Source organism: Perna viridis, chromosome 3, assembly GCF_037379345.1.
Source record: "Perna viridis isolate PV_CMFRI_1.1 ecotype Kerala chromosome 3, ASM3737934v1, whole genome shotgun sequence".
Taxonomy (NCBI): Eukaryota; Metazoa; Mollusca; class Bivalvia; order Mytilida; family Mytilidae; genus Perna; species Perna viridis.
In genome coordinates, this window is record NC_142447.1 from 37,866,667 (window position 1) to 37,884,033 (window position 17,367).

Below are 17,367 nucleotides of genomic sequence, written 5' to 3' on the forward strand. Positions count from 1 at the left end.
TTGAGGGGGGTGGGGGGGGGTCACCCATACTTACTCAACGAAATCATTGTCTACCCATTTCGTCTCATTGATATTCGTAAATAATATTTGGCTCAATCTGGTTAATAATAATTGTGTGAGATCTCATTTCACACTTCATTTTTTTTTACCAAATACTTTTTTTACACTTAAGAGAATTACCGATTTTTTTTTCGATTGTTTATTTTTTTAACCCATCTTCACTTGTAAGCCACCGTATGCAATCCTTAATTATTTCATAAGTACGTGTAAAGTTGGTATTAAAACAATAAATCGGTAGGTTTTTGACATTGGATTGTTTGATGTAAAATTCTATTACCATTGCAACAGTTGCAAGTCTTGTTTAGTAAGACTATTTAAGCGTAAAGTGACAAGAAGACGGAAATTTATTAGAAAAAAATATGGAGGGGACAAAAGGATGGATAGTTTTCGTGCTTTTCTGCATTTTTGAAACAAGCAGCTCTTTAATGATCCCTTACAATGTAACGCATCCTTGCCATCGTGGGATGTACAGGTAATGTTCGCACATTTCACCAAATCATTACACTATGCGTGTGCGCTCGTAAGTTAACTGTACTACGTGCTGTTCGGACATACTTCCAGTTTAAGTATCACAGAAGTTACTACCCATTTTCCTGAACCATACATTCTCGTGACAACATTTTTTCAATATATATTTATTGTTTGAGACGAACAACATCTCATGTATTATGTTTGATTCAAGAATAAGATTCTACCATAGAAGCTATGCAGTAGCAATGATGGAGGTGTGGTTCTATATGTATGTAACCTTTTCTCTCTCTTTATATCTTTTTTCCCCTCAATGTTGCATGTATAATTTGTTTTGCTGCTGTCAATAAAAGTGTAATGTTTTAAGTAAAGGATTTATAATTTAGTCGGGTAAGAACAAAATCATGAGTTTTTAATGTGTATACTTTCGTCCAATGTGGTAAGATATAAATAGAGAATATATATCTATAGAAAAAAAAACAGACTAGGACACTTACCCTGTCAATGCACCTGTTTCGTGCTACTGTAAGCGTATCTTTTTGTAATCAAAATCAATTTTGTGTACACAGAATTGAATTCCGTCATAATAAAATCATTTTTGTCGTACTAAACTTGTTACACAAAGTTGTTTAATGATCACTTTATTCTGTAATGACGAAATTCATTTTTTAGACAAAATTCAATTTTGTTTCACGAAAGTCAATCTATGTCACAAAAGTCAATTCTGTGTCACAAAATTCAATTTTGTGTCACAAAAGTCAATTTTGTATGCAAATTAGTTTATAGAATCCTTTGGATATGCAAATGAAATCTCTCTCATTACGTTTTTTTTTTTTTTTTTTTTTTTTGTTTTTTGTAAGGCCTGTCCTCTCACTGGATATAGTAACCGCGGGTCTCGCAGGTTTTGGATTACTTCGAGCAAGGGAATATTATTTGGTTGATGCGTTATTCTGCAAAAAGTAATATTTTGGTATCTAACACTTATTTTTGCAGAATAGCTCATCACCCGTATGATATGTCCTTGCTCGAAGTAATCGGAAACCTGCGTCTGCGAGACCCGCGGTTACTATATCCAATGAGAAACCTTCTTACAAAATCGTGATGAGAGGTTTCATTTGTATATCCAAAGGACTCTGTAAACTAATTTGCATACAGAATGGACTTTTGTGAAAAATTCAATTTTGTGACACAAAATTGACTTATGTGACACTAAATAGACTTTTGTCTCACAAAATTGAAAATTTGTACTATGTTATAAATTTTGTTAATCTGAACTCATTTTTGTCGATCAACATTCACTTTTATCTGTACATAATTGAATTTTGAGTACAAAACCACAAGAGTCTCATTCGGCGCCCCGCAGATACAAATTCAATGAAATTATAGAATATTATTGTAATCTAAATTTTCCATTGGTGGTAGATTTCAACATTATTATCTAGATAAAGCTTTCCGACTAGGTTTATAAGTTATTCGTTCATCACACAAATTAAGTACATTTATAGTGTATTCCGTTGTTTTTTTTTTCAGTAAAATGGGATCCAGTCTTATGGAAGAGGTCGTAACCAATTGTTCAAACGGCACAATATCTTGGAATGCACCAATGAATTACTTGGAAGTTGTGTTTGTTCCAATGAATAAATATTCGATACATGCTATTTGTTTCGGTGTGTCGACAAGTCCACAAAACCTGATTGGAATAATTCAGAACTATGGGGGTGAATTGACACATCTCCCCCCTGCTGGAGCAGGCAAGTACTATTGAAGTCAATATAATGCCCATGCAAAGTAAAGCAAGTACGAGTGTGGTCTATCGACATTTTTGCCCAATTCGAAATCAAGCAAATACTATGAGGCAATTGACAGATTACCCCAAGCAAAATCAGAAAAAGAAGCAGCGCTGTCGAATTACCAAACAAGTGGTTCAATACGAAAAGATTACCTTGGATCAGATACCTTACAGTAAAAGTTAATTTATTTCCTAAAGTGTTTCTGAATCAAGATGATATTTTGTTAAAATGTTTTTGGGACCAAGTGTTTGTCATTTTAAAATTCTGAATGTTTTCTTGAAGTTGCAGATGTCTACCAGCCTAAGTGTTTATTATTTGCCTCTTCATTTCATCTTTATTTTCGATTTTTTTTTCTTGGAATAAAGATGCCCGTTTTCTGCCTGTATAACATATACCTTTTCCAAATCTCAATAAACGCGCCTTCACATAGAACGATGCTCAAATGAAGTGAAATAAAGACAAGTACATCTATGTGTTGGTTTTGAAGATTTTTTTTATCGTTTCAGGGGGAGAAACCTGTTCAGATAGCCATTACGGCAATTTTACAATTGCTTTTGAAAGCCATAGAATCCCACGGACTTTTGCAATATACCTTCCGTTCAAGATAAAGTCTTCGAATAAGCCAACATAACTGTCGAATGTAAACTCACTTTGTGTTATTTGAATGAAGCAGAAATAAGACCTATCTGGCTTTGTTTTACTTCAAATCTGTTATGAGAAGTTGATCAAAAACCTCATATCGAAACATTGAAACTATAGCCTTCATTTTTCTTGCATGTTTACATATATCAAGTAACAGTCACTGTAAGAGCCAAACAGTGAATGAAACATGGTATGAAACAAACCGACACATTCAAATTAACAGTGTTATTTGACAATTTGAACCACCTTTATTCAAGATAAAAGCCCCGATTTTCCGTAACATATTAGTGAAATGAGTAATAATTTCATGAAATGTACTGCAAATAAACATACAAGGGATAGATAACTCTGTCTAAACACATTCAGCGATCAAATGGTGGTAATTTCAATTAGAGAATACAGCATTGATTAAGACTATATTATCAGATCAATGGGTTTCAAAACCTCTCAATTTGCCTGATTTTTTTTTTTACAAAGACCTTTACTTTATAACACAACAAAGATCCGAGAATATTCCTTGAATAACACCTCCAATGCAAGTTGTTCCAGGAAAAAATGATACTGTACCATCCAACACGACAGTGCGACTGACTGACAACTTCCTGAACATATTTTTGGAATTTCGTCGTTGTTTGCACATTTTAGATACAAAATATAATGTATGTCATTAATAATCAGTTGTCAACAAAAAAGAATTCTTGAATGTTTACATAAATAACTAAATACCTTCTTATTTTACAACATCATACATCTATTATAAAATGTTTTAGCTGACCCTTTTAAAAATAAACATGATATAAGTATGAGATTATCGTTTATGTCTTTAAAATTGAAAACAAAGGTTATTATCGTCTACTTTCTTAATTCCATAAAGATAACATAAGCGAATAAATGAATAGCTAAGACGTATAATGTTAATGTAAAGAGACAGAGTTCAAGTACAGTGTGTACCCTAGGTGACAACATCAAGAGACAAACAATTCAGGAGTGCCTGAAGTTAAGTTACATCCCGCACGCAAATTACAGTTGCCCAGTTTCTAGCTTTAGATATGTTTGGAATAAAGTGTCTTTTCGTCATTTTGTCGGTGGCGTTTGTTTGCCACTCGCTACGAATTGATAAGTGCAACATCGCAGTTAAAAGGTAAGGATCGAAGCAAGTTACTTGTTAGATTTTTTAATTGTTATGAAAGTAAAAGTTTAACGATAGAACAGAAGAAACAAATACAATTTTGTTGTCTAGAAATCAAGACTACACAGTCAATAGGAAGCTATTTCAGTATTCTTTTTACCATGCAATCGCAAATGCTCGCAAGACTTCATTTTTACTAAAACAAATTTTAAAAACAACACTTGCTCCATTTCAGACGTAAAAGTCCCCAAGTCGTCATAAGAAACAATTGTACAGTAGGAACCTTGTATTGGAGTTACCCGAAAAAAACTCTACGCGTTACAGTACAAGAAGAAAAAGGAATATACCAGTTCTGCATTGGATACATCAATGATCCACTTGTAATGACATGTGTTGTCAAGTCTTCAACAGGGTCAAGAAAACTGAAGCTACCAAGAAAATCGGGTATTAAATTAACTCATCTTTTATTCATCTGTTATTTTTTTCCTATTAAACCTTTTCATTTGGTTTAATTGCTATTTTCATTTTATTTTTGTTATTTTCAAATACATGGAAATTGACTTCATTTTATCCTTTTTAAAAATATTCTACATGAAATCTAGTAACTTTAATGGACCATTTCAAGCTTCTGGGTCTATGACCGATGGCCCTTCCTTTCCCAATCAACAATTATTCTTTTACATATTTGAAAACTGAAATCACATAACAAAATATTTTAAACCAATACTAGTATGATAGTGGTACATTTAAGATATTCTAATATGAGAGTATATCATACACAAATATTGTATTTGATAGGAGATAAAGAGTGTATTGTCTACAGTGGAAGTTTGTCTTTAGAGTTTAATGGACCCCCGCGCATGAAAACGTACATGGCTTTCATCCCATATGAAAGGAACGAAATGAAATCTGATAGCCGATATAAAGACTTCATAAAGCATCTCAAGTAGTTGAAAAGAAGATATTTTATTTTTCTAAGAGTTGATGTTTGGTGCGACTTTGCTTCAACTTTTTGTTCTAAATTCCTTGGGGATTAGAAATAAAAAAAATACAGTTTAAACTGTTATCATTGTATGAGACGGCTTTCAATACTATAAATGATGGTGTATAATATGACCATGGTGACACAATTGTACAACGTGTACTTATGTATATTGTCTTATTACTCAAACATTAACTTATTAAAGTTTAAACTAGATAGCAATTGGTTTTTTTTTATTTCTTCCATGAAGTTTTTATAGATTTATTTAATAAAACATGTACAAATACATACATACATCATACAAATCAGATGAAAGTAATATACAAAAATGGTATGATCATTTTGTAATACATAAATGAAGGGAAAATTTTTAAAGTTGTTAAATATATGTGGTACAATCAAGCAGAATTACAAAAAAACGACTTCAGATGCTTATATACAAAATTACAATAGAATGCTCCCATAGGGGGGAACTGCAGTTCTTGGACCAAGTAATCGAGGAATATCGTGTACTTACACAGACTTAGTGGCGAAGTGTTGTAACAAACAATGCTAGGTATAACTCTTATATCAACATGTATATGATAGTACATACACATGTAAGTCTCTTCGTAATTTAAGTATGACGATGCAATCATTTTTCAGATGCTCTTGAATTATGGTCTGTATTATACCATAATCCGAAATCGTCGATACTTGCACATCTTAAGGTCACATCACTTTCCTCTCTCCCTTTCATACTTTCATACTCATTAACATCAAACAGACCAGGAACTCAAAATGTTCTAACTCCAATGACTGTCAACAACAGTAAACTCACACACATGAGTACAAAATTATAATTCAAACAGCGTCCTTCATTCAGGATGTATATAACTGTGGGTTTTTTGTAGGGGTCAATACCAGGATCAAATCTCTGCGGACAATCATCAACTGAAATGTAGGTTTAATACATGCAATTATACATTTAGAGATTGGTAGAGCTGTTACAAATACAATACAATGCAAAAGCTTTATTTAACGTCGATATTTTAAAACAATACAACATAAGCTCATGGGAGCCTATAAAATCGACATACATGCACTACAATAAATAACATTTATATCACAAGTACAATACATGACATCTACTTAGTCCTTTCCATGCAGCCATACATAAATCATCATAAAGGCGTAGAAAAGTGCCCCAAAACCCTGCGAATCAACAATACTTTTTCGATCTTTTTTTCGTCGTGTCTGCATACAGATCTGCATTTAGGAGAAAATCATCTTTCATTTCCCATACATATCAACCAAATTGAGAACCAAAACTTTTGCAAAGTACCAATTTTACAAAGCATTTATATGATTTATATTTATCTCAAAAGTGCAACAACCAAATGAAAAACCAACAGGTTATGCGATCTGTAACGGTTTCTGAATATGAAATATAAGTGAATTTTGTGGGTTTTTGACAGACATGAATCACCTCCTGGCTATTTTTTTATATAAAGACTGCTACTTTAACATGTGCATTGTTTTTCAAATATAGGAAACATCTACAGCAAATTAACAACAAGACAAGATCTAATATACAATAATTAACTTACACAGTCGTTCACTTTCACGTAATGTCAGGGACAGTCCTGTGCCAGGTAACAAGTAAGATTCAGCTTTCTGATATGGTGGACATCTGGCATTTTGTGATCTAGACATTGCAACGTCTGTCCAGCTAAGTCGTTCGTACACCTTCACAGAATACATGAAAGAATCAGTTACGTTGTCAAAACGCAATTTTTCGAGGAGTCATGAATTCATGTAATTTAAAATGACCAGTTTTCACAACAAAAAGAACAAAAGAACCAACTTGAATACAATGAATGCAAAAAATATATTAACCTTAAAATAAATGTGTACACATGATTCGTACGTTCATGTTGTTGTATGCACAGTTGGACTGAATTAATTTGTTTTGTCTTGATGACAACAAACAAAAATGGTGACGTTTTATTGTCTCCAATAACTAGACGTTTGAATAAACGTTTCTTATTGAGATTTCCGTACCCAGCATCTGAAGTTAGAAATGGCATCCTCTTGGTCCCACGTCATTAGATACGACTTGTAATCCTCCATCCAAAATCCAACACAGGTTAATTCGTGGTCCGATACATCTGACGATAAAAGATTTGGTTACACAATTTAATTTACATGTACAATTAAAAAAAATGAATACAAATTAGGACAATACTTTCAAAATTTTTTATACAATCATATACAAACGGTGTCTAGAAGTCGAAGACTAGGACCGTTTCCGATACCCGAAATGAATACTTTATATTTTTAAAGCCACTGTGATAAAAAATGTTGGCGGGGTTCAGGAATAAATTTTTATCACACCAGAACGCATATGATTCCATGAAACTGTGATTGTCTGCCTTTATTTTATTTAGGTACAATGTGCACTACCTTAGCGGTAACCAAAAGAATGTAATCCAGGGACAAAGACCAGACATGGAAAACAGACAAATACAACAAAGAAATTAGCTTTTTCCAATGACTTTTATCTAGTTTTTCAACGGAGATATATTTGAGGTTGGTTTTAAGACCTACGCTATATAATGCCTTGTACAAGAATACATATCAATACCATATTCTCCGATCGGCTTTCCCCTGTAATTCAGTGTTTCACAGTACTCTGCGTCTATTGCTATTTTGTTGACGTCATTTGTGCAAGATTTCATCTCAGATACGGTGATTGCACAGTAGATTTTAGATCTTGGACGTTGAGTCACGCCTCGGATTCTCGTGTTGTACTTTTCAACTTTCGTTGAGAAGCTCTGATCAAAATAATACCGTCCCGCAATAGGACATGGAAAAGGTGCAGGAGGATTTACTGAAATACATGAAATGGAAACAATAAACAAAGCACAGACTTTTGAGGATATGTTGTAAAACAGGCTTACAATATCTTGATATAAAACAATCATTGTTACATTGTTTAATATTGAAATGTTATATCTTGTTTCAAATTATGTTCCAATTGATTGTTTTGTATTCGTGGGGTATCAAGGTAACAAGGATTCGAAAAATAATCAAAAGAATATTATCCAAAAATAACGACTGGGAAAATAGACACTCATGCAAAGAACATGAAATTAACCAAAATAACAGTACAAAAAGACAAAAGTAAATGAGCAACTAGGACTCCACTAAAAACTGAGAACATGGACCAGTAATTGGCTCTTGTCCTGATCTTTTATGATAAATTAATTCTGAGCAAAAAGAAGAGTAAACAACACAGGGACTTCAAAGACTAGAAACATCAAAACGGCCCACCCAATTTTCACGAAACTGTTGTTAGATGGTATACCAATAAGTAATAAAGGGCGTTTGTACTTACATATTAAAACTTCATATTTCCAATCAATTTCATCTCTGTTGAAGGTGAAAGACATCCAACTACACGCTTCTCTGAACTTTTTGACAAGCACTTTGTTATTCCTGGCTTCATTTGGAGATATTCTGACAGGCTTACCTAACAATGATATATAGTACTAAGTTATCTTAAGACAGTATCTAGGACTGTTTTATACATCTTGGTTTGTTCATCTTATACCATGCATGATCTTGTAATTATAATGGAAAAATAAAAAAATCACAAAAACAAAAATGACTTACGTACATAAAGTGTGCAAAAAATCATCATAATGTATACTTATATATGACAACACAGTCAAAATTGTACTAAAGACTGAAATATAATATTTGGTGAAACATGAAACCGAAAGAAGTGTCAGTTCTCTCTCGAAATGCAAGACACAGTGACAAAACCATGTGCATGAGACCGTGCAAGATGTAATTAACACGTAATCGGATAATATGTGACATTGTTTAGTTTCATATTGGCCCCGTATTATGTCCGAAGACTGTCGTATTATATGAGGATAGCTGTATTCAGATGAAGCACGCCGATACCCAATATGACTTTCCGAGGATACTGGGCCAAATTGATAAACATTTTGTATGACACATTTATCAACCAGGCTGATCTACTTACCAATTCTATATCGGACGACGCTATGGTGTCTTGGCAAGATATCAAAACACACTAAATCAACCTCACTGAAAAAAAGATGATTTCTTCTTTGTCAGCTGGATACTCAGACAGACAAGCAACCAATCGATTTGTATTTAGCGACAAATAGACAGAGCGTGATACTTGCTTACATTTCAAACAATGCAGATTCAAGAGCCGATTTTTACTTGCAGTGTGTAGTCTTTTTTATCATATTTTTTTTAATTTGCGTATTATTTTGTCTTTGTAGTAAAATCAGAGTTCTGGGTGTGCCACATCAGTGTTCACAATTCAATAATCTTTTGTAAAAGTTTCAAGTGCAATTCGACACAACATTTTATACAAAATAAATTAGGTAAAAACTGCTTAAAGTGAGCATTTCAGCATAAAATCTTTGTATTATCATATATAATAATCATACTTCGCTATGGACACCGTACTTATTATCATGGCTATTTTATTGTTGATACCATGTAAGAGATATAGTACAACAAAAACTTCTGTGTCTTAATGTAATAATTTCTACTGATGGATACTTCCAGCCTTTAAATTTCACACAATTCGCAAATTACAACTATCACCTACACACGAAAAAGTCAACCATTTTTCGATATTGTACTCTCGGTACAAAGAAGTAGGAATAAAGCATGCATGCATTGGCAGATCCAGAGATTTGCAAAGGGGGTCTTGCGATGGACCACCACATTCCCCCCCCCCATTAAAACATGCATCGTCTTCTTTTGTGTTTACAATACAAGCTAAAAACAAAGTTGCTTGATTAGTCGGTATAAAAGCTGTGGAGAGCTTTTTTTATTTGTTATATATACTCATTAACCCGACTTTAAATAAAAATTACTTACTTACTTGATTATTGAAATATACTGCTTTCTGAATACTTCTCAATGTTCCCACATAAAAATAAGAACATTTAAAATTTTCTTCAGGAAAAAGTGGATCCGTCTATTTTTATTATATGTTATGCAAGAGTAATCCAGGGAACCAAGGTTATAGCGGTAATCAAAAGAATGTAATCCAGGGACAAAGACCAGAAATGAAAAACAAACATTTACCATTTCCCTTCTGTAACTCTTGTCATCAAATATCTTGTATCCTTTGATTGTTGACAAGAATAGTACGAGTTCCTAATAGTAAACTGGTTGATTCGTGTCTTGAAGCTAATGTGAGTTTCATTAATGAAAACGTCTGATTTAAACTGTTTCCCTTGTGTGAACCACTGCCCAGACATATTCCTGGGTAACACACAGTGAGGATGGAGGTAGTTAGTAGGTGGTAACACTGTAAAATATAACGGGGGTTCAAATATGTTTGTTAATTCTCGTAGTGTATAAAACAAATATGACCCTTCATTTTCAGAATATCAAGAATTCTTACTTACTTATTGAGAATAATACCACATATTATCGATTTTTATTCATTTTTTTAGAGAAATATTTAAATTTATCTACGATACAGTTTCATATTGACCTATTGTCATGGTACTGAATGGAAATTTAAAATGAATCCACGTGAATGAACCCAAAGCCATGCAGAACATTAGTGGAATCATACAATTAGAAGCAAGACGACTAAGACATAGCACAGATATAGCAGAAGTTCCAGTTAGCCCAATGGGCAAATAAAAACATCTACAACAACTAAATACCTCACCTCTGCGTAAAATAAGTTTTCTGTCGCCATCGTATATACTGTTTAATGTGTTACAGGTAGGAAATCTACTCATCACCCAACGAACCCAATTATTAGGATCCTTCTGGTCCTTCATAGTCATCTGTAAACCATCATAATTACACACTATGTTAACCATACTTTCATTTCATGTTTTTTTTTTCATTTTTTAAATAGAAATAATGCTGCATTTAGAATATTGAAATATATTACGGAAAAAAGTCGAATCAATGTCAGGAGTTCTACCTAGGAATATCTTAGGAAAATGCTGACGATTAAAACAAAACATTCCGTATGACTTGGTCTCATATCAATTACCATGCACTTGAATCTTTCTCTTATATCTGCCTCTACAACAGCAGCTACTGCGGCAAAGATGTATCCAACTCCATTCTTAACAGCAAACCAAGAACCCATACAACGGTATCGTATATCTGTAAAATTAAACAGGTTACATTCTAATGAAGGCTTTTAAAAGTTCTTAAGTAGGTGAATAAATACGGCAGAATCTTTCTCAAAGTGAATAGTACAATAAGATTGTGTATTTTAGGTTAGCGGTTGCTTTATTCAGTTTAATGACACTTTTGATACATTAATATTTATTTACCATTCAATTGGTCAATAGATAAAAAATAGTAGAATATTCCCAAGAAAAATCGGCGTATTTCGATATAATTCCAGCGTATGAAAATTATATGCAACATGTCCTTAAAATGCTTAAAAAATGTACCTTGGTCCTTTGACGTGGATACATCATGACATCTGGAATAGTTCATCTGGAAATATTTGTTGTCTACGTAAGCAGATCCGGGGTCCTGACAAGCTGCTATCATACTGTTAGAATTATTACAAATCCCTCCACGTGATATAGACCCTCCAACCTCATATGTGAACTGATACATGCCTTCCATTGTAGTTATGCAGTTTACATCTTTCGGACTAACTCCTGTAACATAATGCTGTTGACATTTAACATCTCTCGACAAATACATTTTTAAGTAAAAAAAATAATAACCTTTTTATGCGTTGATTTTGACTAGAATCGGTGATGATTTTCAATACTGAAGGATTGATTTTAATGATTCCAATAGGTTCTGTGTAACAAGCTGTTTTCATATTTGTTCAACATTTAAGATACCGAATATAACATATCATATATCTTATATTTTATATAAGTTATCTTAGTTAACATATAATAAATCTTGTACACTCTATAAGATATCTCAAATAATTAATAAGAATTCTGATAAAATGCATAGTTATGATATCTAATATGTTATATAAAATATTTCGTATACATGGACTATATAATATATCTGATATTTTATATAGTTAATAGGGTATCTGGAGAGATATAGCATATATTACAGTAGATATCGTAAATACTGCATAAGATATCTGATATATCTTATAAGATATCTTTCATATTATTTAAGATATAACTTTTACATTATATGAGGTATCTTAAACATCGAATAAATATGAAAACGGTTTGTCATAGGTCTGTACCATTATGAACGTTTAGAACTTGCACTAAAACATGTTTCTTGCAAATTCCCGTTCTACTTGCTGATAAGCTAACCACGGGATAGACAAAAGAGGTTTATAATTGGTACTAACTAAACATAGTAACTGTATTGTCCATATCTGGGAGTCCAGTCCTCAATCCACTGCAAGCTTGTATGTTAGGTACGTTTGTACTCTTGACGCAGTGTTCTGAAAGACATAATTACACTGTATTAATTTGATATAACTAGTTACACTTGTATCTTCTTTAGACTAGTCCGGAGAAAGAAATTGCGAAAATATATAAATAATAAATGGACGTAACACTAAACGCTTTACAATATTGAAATAGTTCATGGTTTCAAATGTTATATATATGTACATACATTTTTTTTAATCATGGACAAGTTTTATATTTCAGCATTACACTATACGATAAATGAATCAAGAAGAATGAGGGAAAACAACATTTACCTCTTCTGTACTGTATTATATTTATTGTCCTATACAGAACATCTACACAGAAGTAACACTTAGTGGTGCTCGTGTCTCCCCTGAAACAATGTAAAACGCTTTGTCTGTCATTTACAGTTCATTCAAATTTGAAATGTTTTGTTGGTTATACATGTATTTCAGTTTTGGCAACTTTGTTTGCAATTCGTTCTAACCAACCCCCTTTTCCAAAGTGAATATAAAAAGTTGACGACTGCAGGTATGAATATCAAACAAATAAATCAAATTAAAGATGCAGAAAAACATCTAACAAATTCTAAAATTATCGGAAACATTTCATTCTCCGTCTATTGCCAAATAACCTATCAAATTTGAATATACCAGATTGCTTTGTCACTTTTATTGCTCAAATTTTCTTTCTAAATGTTATAACCAAAACCTACGCGACTGTCATTAGCATAGTACTATTATGCATGGTGTCATTCAGTTGTTTTAGTAGTGAGATCTCTTGCTTATGTCTGTATATATCTACACATTCTAGCTTTTCTTGTGGATTTGAGATTCTACTCCAAAGGTTGACATCAATGCTAGTCCTTATATCTGCACCACTCTCCTGTGAGTACCAATCTCCATGATAACCAGCCGGAATAAAACATGTGCATTCTGTACAAAAGTAAAACATGATCTTGTATCTTTCTTTAATTAGTTTAAGACTTTAGCCATATAATCGAATATCGATTTGATTTGGTTGAAAATTGTACTTGTTTAAGTGCAGCAAGAATCATGTATTATAGTACTATCGGAACTTACAAATGTTCATTCTTTAGGACGGAAACTAATTTTTGGGGTTTGGCTAGAAATATCTGATACCATCCTAGAAGACGTCACATTATAACCGTCTGTAATACGATAACAGTTATATACACAATTGAAAACCTTAAATTTGGACAAAATCGTGCTCCCCAATCAAATACATACCCTCAACATTCAGAGAGTAAGTTGAATATATTTAAGTACAGGGTTTTGTGTTGATAGATGATTGTAAGACCGACGGACAAAGGCAATCTCTCGAAAAAAAAAAATCACTTTTTCACTTTTCTAGCGGGGTTGCTCCCCCAAAAAAAACATCGATCTTCCAATTTTTTCAAAGTGCACCAGTTCACGTAAAATAGTTTTTTTTCGGGTCACCCATTCAGATCTGATGTTTCACTCACTTTTAACAGAGCATTATGAACATATGATTACACTAAAACGCAGCATGAGACAATCAGAAATTTGGCGTTTTTGTCCTAATCGAATAGTTAACATGTGGATCTATTGTTTGTTTTTTTTAAAGTCTCATGGTTGAACATTATTTTGCTCATTCAGATGACATGGTACGGGAATGTGTTGTCAATATTACTAATAACAAACAACAACTTTATCCGTACTGATAAAGAGAAATAGTTCCGTCACTAACCACGACATTACGTATAGTGGTCAATATGTCGGTTATTACCAACGCTCATCTACGTTATAAATTTTATTTACGTTACTCATGAAAAGCTAAACATACTAAAATGACACTAAATTTAATTTTTTTCGACCAAAAAAAAATGTGACAAATAGTCATTAACGAATTTCAACAATCTTCTCTTAGCTGAAATAGTTGGGTGTTTGCTATAAATATGAAGTGTGTCTTTCAGTATAAAAGACTATTTGATTCAATCATTTAGTTAATACTGTTATTTGATACTTAAAAATATCCGAAATGTACAAATTACCGGAATATATCATATATCTCAGGTTCCTGTGTTTGGTACTAATAGTAGATTATTAAAAGCAATATGCACCATGACAAACCGGAAACTGACTTGTATTTTTATGTGAATGTTAACATTAATTATTTTAATGATTCAAAGTCGTCTTTTTCAACTAAAAGTCTGCAATTCTTACCTATCGCTTCAATATTGAGAGAAAATATAAGAAAAACAGAATATAGTCCAAAATAAAGATTCATTTCCTGGCTTAGTAATTTGATTATGGCGGTTCAGGTGAACATTTTTATCTCTTCTGATAATGATATCAGTACATTCAGATGATAACGCACTGGTCTGGGGTTTTCATATGTGATACAAGTAATACCGAGTTAGTATGGTGTCATTGGTTTCTTCTTAGATCGTTCTCGGTGATGCGTTTTTGGTATTAAGTGGTTATTTCCATTGTGCAATATATAACATCGAAAATGAACTGGGGGTCAAAACATGCCCTTTTCAATATCAATAATAAACAACAGCATATTCACATATTCAATTTTATTGGTCAACAAAAATTAAATTAGAAATCTTTGAATTATTTTTAAAATGAGACAAATCGGTATCATAATATAATATGTCTACCGACAAGTCAAATGTATAAGACGAACTTTTGTCTTCTGCATTTCCTGAAAAAATGGTTAGTAAAAATTAACGATCCACCATAATCCATATCGTTTCCAGATGGTTATCAATCTGACAGGCATCCTAGATTTTCTCTGTAAAAAGTTAGTTTTGCTGACAATTTTGCTAGTAACACGAAAGTTCAATCACAGAATTAGTTTTCATTCATGGTAAAGAAACATTTATGAGAAAGTAACATTGAAGAAAATGATTGTTCAACCAATCAGTGCATTTTCTTATACGTTTACAGCTTAGGTGGCCTTCGGTAAAGCGCGACAAGAGATTGTCTCAATTTTGTTCGAATTCATTTAAGTTTACTTTGTTGAATAGTATTTTGTACAGTCTCATCATTTATTAACCGAAGCCGAAAAGAAGTAGCATCACTCCATTGCATGTCAACGTTGGTAATGCTTTCTTGTCCTTCGATCGCACCCGCAAGGGCATAACAGCATCTTTTATTCAAAATCTGAAATTTGTTTAAAATATATAACGAATATCCAGGTGTCATTAACAGGCATATAATTTAGTCCAAACTGTCCATAAATAATTCAGATTAAATGTCATTGTCGAGTGGAATACATAATATACTAATTAAGACATGTTTACATGACATGATTATCATTCTACCAAAATGGCACCCATTACAGCTTTTTTCATGCTGTACTTTGTTCAAACATCGCTAGCCGTCGATGTAAGGCATCCATGCAATCCAACTGTTTTCTCGTAAGTATGCACTTATTGGCCATTGCTATAGGTTTTACTAAGTCTGTGGTCAAAAGTACATTCATTGTTATATTAGTTGGTTTTTTTATTAGTCTTCGTTTACTTGCACCTGTTAAGTTACAAACTGTTTATAAATTATTAAAAGCATCGGTGTCCAATATGAAAAAAAAAAACAGTATCGCGATTAATACCATTACAACATTCATGGGTTTGTTTACTTCGTATAAACTTAACTTTATTAATTGTTCATCAAGACGATGTGTCTAATTCTACCACCAATGGCAGATCCATAAATTCCGGAGAAGGGGTTTAGCGCTGACTGGTCTATGAGGGGACGCACTCTTATGGTTTCCAGATTTTCTGATAATCAATTAGAATTTTCGAGGTAAAGAAGGGGAGTCTCGGGATCCCCATTTGAATCCGCTCTGATCATAATGACAGAATACTGTATCAATGCATATTTCTAAACTGTACGGTATGTTTGCAGCAACATGTGGTGACACCAAAGACAATATGCATCAGAACCCTAACTTCCATGCACTATATATTCTAATTGTTGAATGAAGTATTACAGTTAGTTACTGGTGTATCTGTCATTGCTGTTTTCACAATTTCTTTTATAACTACATGTAGTTCAATTTCAAGTTATACAAGTTCTTTAAGTTTATTTTATTAAAACTTTTTTTCATGTTTTCATGTAGCATCATTTTATTGTTCTATGATGTTTTACAGAGACAGAAAAAGGATTATCAATGTTCCTAAAGACTGTCCAAATGGAACAGTTGTTTGGCAGTATCCAAAGTCATCCATAGATCTGGTCTTTATGTCACAAGACCCCAAAACAATGTTTGAAGCATGTATTGGTCATATAGTGGACAAAACTATCAGAAAAATTAGAGAAATCATAAATGGAAAAAGAGAACAACTACCATTTCCAAAGAAAGGTTTGTATCAATAATAGTAAAAAAAAATGTGAAGACTATACTTTGAAATAAAACCTCACAAATAAACAAAAGAGCAATGCTGTTATGAAAAATACAACACTGAAAACAGTTCTATTTCACAACTAAATATCATGAAAAGATACATTTAACCAAATTCCTTATCAAACAATGGAGTTGTGTAAAACATGCCATCACTTTAAAGAAAAACAATTAACAAACTCACTATATTGTAGGTGAAGAGGTATGCACAAAACCTACAGATGCTAAAGCAGTCATTCAAGTGTCAGGACCAAGGAATAGAACATCATATGCAGGATATATACCTTATTATGTGTATGATTTTAAGTAAATATTTGAATTGAAAATAAAACTTCTATTATGTATCATTGCTCAATGTACATGTAGTATCATTTTAATAAAACTGAAACCACACATGTATTCATTTACTATGGTGTCTATGATATATTTGGTAACTTAATGTTATTACTAAAGTATCACTTATGGATTACTTTT

At 32.6% G+C, this 17,367-nt stretch overlaps 4 protein-coding genes across 7 annotated transcripts; 3 read left to right on the forward strand and 1 right to left on the reverse strand.

The window, feature by feature from the left end:
* The first annotated feature begins 359 nt into the window (after positions 1–359).
* LOC148622146 (uncharacterized) lies at positions 360–3,003 on the forward strand. Of its 2 annotated transcripts, none has more exons than XM_088571747.1 (3): positions 360–532; positions 2,059–2,279; positions 2,825–3,003. In XM_088571747.1, the coding sequence occupies exons 1-3, from the start codon at positions 420–422 to the stop codon at positions 2,947–2,949; spliced, it is 459 nt and encodes a 152-aa protein (XP_088427873.1). In that variant the 5' UTR covers positions 360–419; the 3' UTR covers positions 2,950–3,003. The 2 variants fall into 2 exon arrangements, with proteins under 2 accessions (XP_088427873.1, XP_088427874.1); XM_088571748.1 differs by lacking the exon at positions 360–532 and adding an exon at positions 631–799.
* Positions 3,004–3,778: 775 nt separating this feature from the next.
* On the forward strand, positions 3,779–5,281 carry LOC148622147 (uncharacterized). Its single transcript, XM_088571749.1, has 3 exons — positions 3,779–4,101; positions 4,325–4,533; positions 4,888–5,281. The coding sequence occupies exons 1-3, from the start codon at positions 4,010–4,012 to the stop codon at positions 5,037–5,039; spliced, it is 453 nt and encodes a 150-aa protein (XP_088427875.1). The 5' UTR covers positions 3,779–4,009; the 3' UTR covers positions 5,040–5,281.
* A 6-nt stretch (positions 5,282–5,287) lies between these two features.
* LOC148622148 (uncharacterized) lies at positions 5,288–14,859 on the reverse strand. Of its 2 annotated transcripts, none has more exons than XM_088571745.1 (14): positions 14,706–14,858; positions 13,214–13,433; positions 12,792–12,871; positions 12,432–12,527; positions 11,542–11,757; positions 11,130–11,245; positions 10,794–10,914; positions 10,196–10,421; positions 9,108–9,172; positions 8,451–8,585; positions 7,698–7,943; positions 7,115–7,221; positions 6,661–6,799; positions 5,288–6,004 (listed from the first exon to the last, which is right to left on the reverse strand). In XM_088571745.1, exons 1-14 carry the CDS (start codon positions 14,767–14,769, stop codon positions 5,847–5,849), a joined length of 1,989 nt encoding a protein of 662 aa, XP_088427871.1. In that variant the 5' UTR covers positions 14,770–14,858; the 3' UTR covers positions 5,288–5,846. The 2 variants fall into 2 exon arrangements, with proteins under 2 accessions (XP_088427871.1, XP_088427872.1); XM_088571746.1 differs by lacking the exon at positions 5,288–6,004 and adding an exon at positions 6,027–6,319 and having other exon boundaries at positions 14,706–14,859.
* Positions 14,837–17,286, forward strand: LOC148622149 (uncharacterized). Of its 2 annotated transcripts, none has more exons than XM_088571751.1 (3): positions 14,837–14,897; positions 16,643–16,854; positions 17,088–17,286. In XM_088571751.1, the coding sequence occupies exons 1-3, from the start codon at positions 14,848–14,850 to the stop codon at positions 17,201–17,203; spliced, it is 378 nt and encodes a 125-aa protein (XP_088427877.1). In that variant the 5' UTR covers positions 14,837–14,847; the 3' UTR covers positions 17,204–17,286. The 2 variants fall into 2 exon arrangements, with proteins under 2 accessions (XP_088427877.1, XP_088427876.1); XM_088571750.1 differs by lacking the exon at positions 14,837–14,897 and adding an exon at positions 15,748–15,910.
* The last annotated feature ends 81 nt before the right edge of the window (positions 17,287–17,367 follow it).

Excerpts from the sequence above, each read along its gene's own strand:
- LOC148622146 (XM_088571747.1), top strand. The coding sequence starts at position 420 with ATGGAGGGGACAAAAGGATGGATAGTTTTCGTGCTTTTCTGCATTTTT. Across the intron at positions 533-2,058 it reads TGCCATCGTGGGATGTACAG|TAAAATGGGATCCAGTCTTA; the intron begins GTAATGTTCGCA and ends TTTTTTTTTCAG. Across the intron at positions 2,280-2,824 it reads TCTCCCCCCTGCTGGAGCAG|GGGGAGAAACCTGTTCAGAT; the intron begins GCAAGTACTATT and ends TTATCGTTTCAG.
- LOC148622147 (XM_088571749.1), top strand. The coding sequence starts at position 4,010 with ATGTTTGGAATAAAGTGTCTTTTCGTCATTTTGTCGGTGGCGTTTGTT. Across the intron at positions 4,102-4,324 it reads TGCAACATCGCAGTTAAAAG|ACGTAAAAGTCCCCAAGTCG; the intron begins GTAAGGATCGAA and ends GCTCCATTTCAG. Across the intron at positions 4,534-4,887 it reads GAAGCTACCAAGAAAATCGG|GAGATAAAGAGTGTATTGTC; the intron begins GTATTAAATTAA and ends TGTATTTGATAG.
- LOC148622148 (XM_088571745.1), bottom strand. The coding sequence starts at position 14,769 with ATGAATCTTTATTTTGGACTATATTCTGTTTTTCTTATATTTTCTCTC. Across the intron at positions 11,246-11,541 it reads ATCCACGTCAAAGGACCAAG|ATATACGATACCGTTGTATG; the intron begins GTACATTTTTTA and ends TTAATTTTACAG. Across the intron at positions 6,800-7,114 it reads TTTCTAACTTCAGATGCTGG|GTGTACGAACGACTTAGCTG; the intron begins GTACGGAAATCT and ends TATTCTGTGAAG.
- LOC148622149 (XM_088571750.1), top strand. The coding sequence starts at position 15,819 with ATGGCACCCATTACAGCTTTTTTCATGCTGTACTTTGTTCAAACATCG. Across the intron at positions 15,911-16,642 it reads TGCAATCCAACTGTTTTCTC|AGACAGAAAAAGGATTATCA; the intron begins GTAAGTATGCAC and ends GATGTTTTACAG. Across the intron at positions 16,855-17,087 it reads ACTACCATTTCCAAAGAAAG|GTGAAGAGGTATGCACAAAA; the intron begins GTTTGTATCAAT and ends ACTATATTGTAG.